Source organism: Eucalyptus grandis, chromosome 11, assembly GCF_016545825.1.
Source record: "Eucalyptus grandis isolate ANBG69807.140 chromosome 11, ASM1654582v1, whole genome shotgun sequence".
Classification (NCBI taxonomy): Eukaryota; Viridiplantae; Streptophyta; class Magnoliopsida; order Myrtales; family Myrtaceae; genus Eucalyptus; species Eucalyptus grandis.
The window spans coordinates 12,484,271-12,490,247 of record NC_052622.1 but is presented as its reverse complement, the minus strand read 5'-3'; the positions used below and the strand labels follow the sequence as shown (position 1 = coordinate 12,490,247).

Genomic DNA, 5,977 nt, shown 5'->3' with positions numbered 1-5,977 from the left:
AGCAAGACTAAAACCGGTTTATTTTCCAAAAGAAATGAAGTAAAATTCCCAAGCTTCACTTATTCTACTAGAATTAAGGGGGATGGAGTATAATTAATTCGAATCATCCGAATATCTCTTTTGTACCCAACTAGTAAAATTGGTGAAAAACTATCTAAAACATTGTGACAAAAGGCTACTATGGCACGGGGTTATCTATGCATGGAAAGACCTTTCATATAATTGAAAAATAAAGTTGCAGGGACCAAACCCGACAAGGGCATGTATGACAAAATTTTTAAAATAAAAATCAATTTATATTCATTTGATAAGTTTCTGAGCAAAGAAATGCGTTTAATAACAACTCAAAATTTTAATTTCAAGAATAAAAATTCGTTTAATAACATGATAAAATTTCTATTTTTAGGGATAGCTATGGCCGGCGTCCGACCTATGGCGGTCGTCTTAGGACATTGGCCATTGGTCGCCGGACGCCGTCTAGTGGCCGATGGTCGGCGCCAAGCATCCCATGAGCGACAAATGGGCGGTGGGCAGTGATGAGAGTGAATGATGAGAATAATTTTCATTTCTTATTTTTGTTCTAGAAATAAAAAAAAAAAAATTTTAGCTTCGATATCTATTTTAATTCTATTTTAGAAATAGAAATCTGTTTTAAAAAAATGAAATTACATTACCAAATGAATTTATGTTCCAAACCTGTTTTTAAAAATAAAAAATAAAAAAATAAAGAAATAAAAACTTTATCATATACGTTTTTGTCCATGAAAAGACCTAGGCAACGTTATAAAACTCGCTGCAGATGCCTCGCTCAATGAAAGTCCCAGTCCGTCGCCTAGGCAACAAGCTAGACCTGGCGCAGAGTTCCCGCTCAATCAAAGGTCATCATCTGTACTCTGACATTGAATGCCAGATTAGAGAGAAATTAGGATTCGGGTCTCACAGAAAAAAAAAAAAAAAAAAAAAGAGATGCCGATTAGTCGTGAGCATGGCCCACCTTACGGAAGATATTTTTGCTAAATTATCTAGGTCAGAGATCTCCCCAGAAAAAAAAGTTCTTAAATTAGTCCCCTGACCATTTTTTTAAATTTTTTTTCCAGTTACTGCTGTCTAATGATCATATAACAATGTAAGTTACTAACTCGAAAGATGGCATCACCTCGTTCATGATTGCAAAGATCAGGCCAGATAAGCATCGCAGAGAGAGTAGGTTTGCTTTTGACACAATTGTCAAGTGTAATTCGTCTTTCTTTCAGAAGTAGCAATGGCATCAAAGGTAAAAATTCTTTTTCCATATGTTGTCCTATCAAATGCAACTTTGAGAATCAAAATCAACGATCTGAGATATTGAGGGCCCTTTTTTTTTTTTTTTTTTGATAATTGAGGGTCCGCCCTGAGTCCCCTTTCGCTTACACTATTTGGGGTCACACGGCTCTCCAGTGCCCGATAGCACCGGCGGATCTCGCCGGTGCTATTTGGACTACTAAACCTTGGGGGAAGCTGCCAAGCAACCCACAGTCAGGACCCCCCACTTAAATCGCTAGCAACACCGAGATTCGAACTCTTAATTGCATTGAATGAGAGGTTTACTATTATTAAGACCAAACAAAGGCCTAAATCCTTGTAATTAGATAAATTATATTTTCCAATCTTTCTATCATTATATATATTTTGAAGGATTGCATATCCCTACTTTATTTTTTTTATTTTTTTTCATGGGTGAGGTGGGGTAGGGGTGTCTCACTCCCAATGGAAAGTTCCCTTTCTGATAAATCGATTCTAATGCAATAGAAAAAGTAATGAAAGGACAAAAAAGATCAAGGCTGCGACAGATACAAAGCAAATGCAATTTTTTAATAAATTAGTATATATAAAACTGAATCGTCTAATGGGAAGTTTGATCTTTGATTTAATTTACAGATTTAGGGATTTTCTTGATCTTGATTAGCAATCTCTTATTTTTGCGTTCAAGGAAATACTATAAATTACTTGGTGCAATCAATAGAATACAAAAAGAAGTCCGTCCTTGTTCAATTAGTAACCACCCAGGTCATCCTATCCTGGTTTCTGAAAGGAGTACTCTAAATAAGTAATTGCACAAGATAGTGAATATTTGGGGTGGGTGTTAGCTTTTATATTGCTCATTATAGCATCTTCCCTTAGATGCAGAATTTGGTATGTCATAATTCCTCCATTTAAGTAACTCACATCCTTATTAAAGTTGGCTCGAATCGTTCACTATTTAATATGTAATCTATTTCATTCCTACACTTTTCGTCATTTTAAAAGTTTGCCAGAAATCGCACATTATCCAAACCCTTTGCTCGGATGAGCACTCTCTACCCTTGTAATATCTAGCGTGGGCCTAGTCCGTCCACAAACAACACATATACTGAACGGGGTCATGTTCTGATACCATTTGTAATGACTCAAACATTTCGTATCGGCTAATCCCACAGAAAAAGTAACCATACAAGTTAGTGACTATTTGGATGCGAGTGTTAATTTATTTATCACTCAATAAAATTTCTCCCATCCGATATGGAATGTGAGATGCCATTGACCAAATGAGAGCTACGTGCCCGAAAAAGAGGCACACCTCCGGTATTATATATATATTTAGGTATGACCCCTTAGAAATCGTCCATTAATTCTAATATACTATTTAAAATAAATCTAAACCTCAAGATTTGACGCGAATCATGGAGACCTACTATTGTTAGTGATTTAGATTCAGAATGTGTCTCAATAAACTTTTACTTTTTTATGTTTTACTAAATTAATATTGGAATGTGCATAATTTTGGCCTTCTCTTTTAAAATTCAGAGCACTTGAAATTTCCATGGTACACAATAATTGAGAGGCGTATATTCAAATGTATTTCTTGTATAGTTTTTAGAATTTAGATAATATTTAACATTTAACGAATAAGTAGAAGAAGATTTTTTTTTTTTTATGAAGACGTAATTCTAAGCCAGCAAGTCCTTACTAAAGTTGGGTAACGAGTTTTCCCCACACGGTGGCTTAACCGAAGGTGATACGTAAACGACTAAAACGGACAAAGAAGCAACAATGCACGGACCACTGCTTTAAGCTTTTCCTTTATGTAGTCTTCTGAGGCAATCGATTCTTTGGGAAAAGGAACTCTGGTCTTTTCACTTTTCTCAATTTTTGCTATGGAATTGGACTTTTGTTCGACATGAAATATCTAAAAAATTTTAAAAAACATTAAATTTGTAAATAATATATTTAGAACTTTGACGAGGAAGTGTACTTTGCTATAACTCTGCTGAGTTTGATCGTGAGGATCCGGGGGCAATTATCAAAGTCACAGACCTAGTCGCACACGCAGAGATGGATGTGCAGCTGTCTATAGATGACCAGGAGATTTGGGAGAAGAGAAGGCAGAGACTGGAAGCGTTGAGCAGGGCCAACCCGAGCCAGCAAGGGCATGATCCTGCACAACCCGGCCAGATTATGGATCTTCTGCTATACTCGGCTGCGAAGGGAGGGGATGTGGACAACTTCATCGACGCCCTGGAGGATCATTGCGCAAAGAAAAGAGTGTCGTTGCCCGTCGTTCTCGGGCAATGCAGCCCTTCCAAGAATACACTGCTTCACGCTGCGGCAGGTAATTAACAAGGGTGTGACCATAAGACTTTGCTTTTTGTTCTGCGAATTTTAATATGCTTGCAACCTGATATCAATGGAAAACAGAGAGTGATGATATGGTCAGAGCAGTCATCGATTTCGTCCCTGACGACTTGATCTCCCTGGCGAACTCCTGCGGAGAGACGCCGCTGCATATTGCAGCTAGAGCCGGGAAAACCGGTGCGGTGGAGCTTCTCCTTCCCCGGGCGAAGCCAAGAGACACTGACAGCAGTGGCAACTCCGCTTTGCACGAGGCCGTGAGGAACCGCCGCTACGAGGTGATCCGTCGGCTGGTAAGTGAAGATCCCAATCCGCTCTATCATCAAAACAATGAAAGTAAGTCTCCATGGTGCATAGCAATCGAAACAGGGGACTTGGAGGTTCTCAAGCTCTTGCTGGAAGCGCCAAACCCAGTCGAAACGGGGAACTTGGACTCGGAGATTTTGGCGATCTTGCTGGAAGCGCCAAACCCAGTCGAAACAGGGAACTTGGACTTGCACATGTTAGAGTTCCAGCTCCGAGTAATGATTCCAAATGTTTTCGGCATGTCCCCGGCGCATGTCGCTGTCACGTACCAGAAAATGGGTAAACCCTACTTTCAAGCTCTCGCACATTCTTTGACCTTCTTGGTCACTCTTTCTTTTTCTCTTCGTTTTGGTTTCCATTGGTGGTGGAAAAATCAAGTTTCACGAGCAAAGTCTAGCTAATGAGGCGCGTGGTCATGTGGTGTGATAGCTTACAATCCTAAGGGACAAGATTGTGTGTCAAGTCCCAATACTTTGGATCACCTAGAACGGGATCAACCCCTACTAAAGAATTGCAGGACTTTGCGTTCATCCCACAATGATTAACTCCTTGCGTTGGATTTAGATATGCTAACGGAGATGTGGAAAAAGAAGCCGGGGCTATTTCGATTGAGAGATGAGGGATGTGGCACTCCACTCCATTTTGCAGCGTACACAAATTATCTCGATGGAGTCAAGTTCTTGATCGATAAGATCCCATTAAGTGCCCTGGCGCAAGATGAGGAGGGCTATCTTCCTATCCATATTGCTTGCATGATGGATCACGTGAGTATTGTCGAGGAGCTACTTCGGCAATGGCCGGACCCTGCAGAGTTTCGAGCTAGGCAAGGAGAAAACATTCTTCACGTGTCGGCGAGGTACGGATGCATTTCAACTGTCAAATACATACAGAAAAGTCCCAAATTCGGTCACCTCATAAATGCGAGAAATTTCGACGGGAATACACCTCTGCATCTGGCCGCGTTGCATTGGCAACCTTCGATCTTGCTTCTTCTTGCACGAGACGGAAGAGTTGATCTTAAGCTGCTAAATAACGGAAACATGACGGCTCTAGACGTGGTAGAGGAGGACATGAAAGAAACGGATGCTCCACTTCGGAAGGTACGGCCTTTTACACTTTTGTCACTGGTAATCATACACTGCAAGTTGTTGCACCATCAGGGACAGACCTAGAAAATAAATTGGCGATGCATGTGAATTAGTGTGCTCTCAGCCGGATCTGTAATTTAGCCGCCAAAATCATAATTTTTGTTTTCTTTGTCTATTCTTGGACTCATTGCTTACAGAAAATAACGCGGATAATTTTGGCATCTGCTGGAACACCAAGAAGCGGTGAATTAGCTATCCGTAGGGGAATCAGCCGGAGCCTAGGGAAAGAAATGCAACCACCGGAGTTGGATAGACTCAAGGAGGAGGCAAACACTCGCATGGTCGTGGCGGCACTGGTAGCTGCTATGACTTTCGCGTCTGGTTTTTCCGTTCCCGGAGGATACAATGGTTCTGACCCAGATGCTGGAATTGCCGTATTACTCCACAAAGCCATGTACAATGTCTTTGTGATTTGCAACTCCGTCGCCATGTATAGCTCAATCATCGCACTCGTGATCCTCCTATGGACACAGATTAATGATCCTTACGTGGTGGAAAGTGCTCTTTCGAAATCAAGACTGCCGTTGTTGGTAACTCTTGCTGCGATGCCTCTGGCATTCATGGCAGGCGTCTACGTGAGCATAACCAAACTCGCTTGGCTCGCCATTGTGGTCTTGGTCTTGGGATCCGTCGCCCTCTGCATTATCTTGAGTTTCTACCTTTTGTTGTATATCCCACTTGGGCACAAGCATCCTCTCGTTCGTCGCTTCACCGACTTAATTATCGTTCTGGGCATCTCAATGTCGGGAAGTGTGACTGCAGGCAGTGGGACTGCGGGACGAGCAACGACAACTCCCGGTGCCCATCGCGGTGCTGACCATCGCCTCCACCTGAGAAGGGGGTGGAACACCTCAGCTGAGAATCAAGCTCCCTGA

The 5,977-nt window shown here is 41.5% G+C and overlaps 1 protein-coding gene across 1 annotated transcript; it reads left to right on the top strand.

The window, feature by feature from the left end:
• Positions 1-3,299: 3,299 nt before the first annotated feature.
• LOC104427231 (protein ACCELERATED CELL DEATH 6-like) lies at positions 3,300-5,977 on the top strand. Its single transcript, XM_010040351.2, has 3 exons — positions 3,300-3,628; positions 3,715-5,054; positions 5,240-5,977. The coding sequence occupies exons 2-3, from the start codon at positions 4,521-4,523 to the stop codon at positions 5,975-5,977; spliced, it is 1,272 nt and encodes a 423-aa protein (XP_010038653.2). The 5' UTR covers positions 3,300-3,628; positions 3,715-4,520.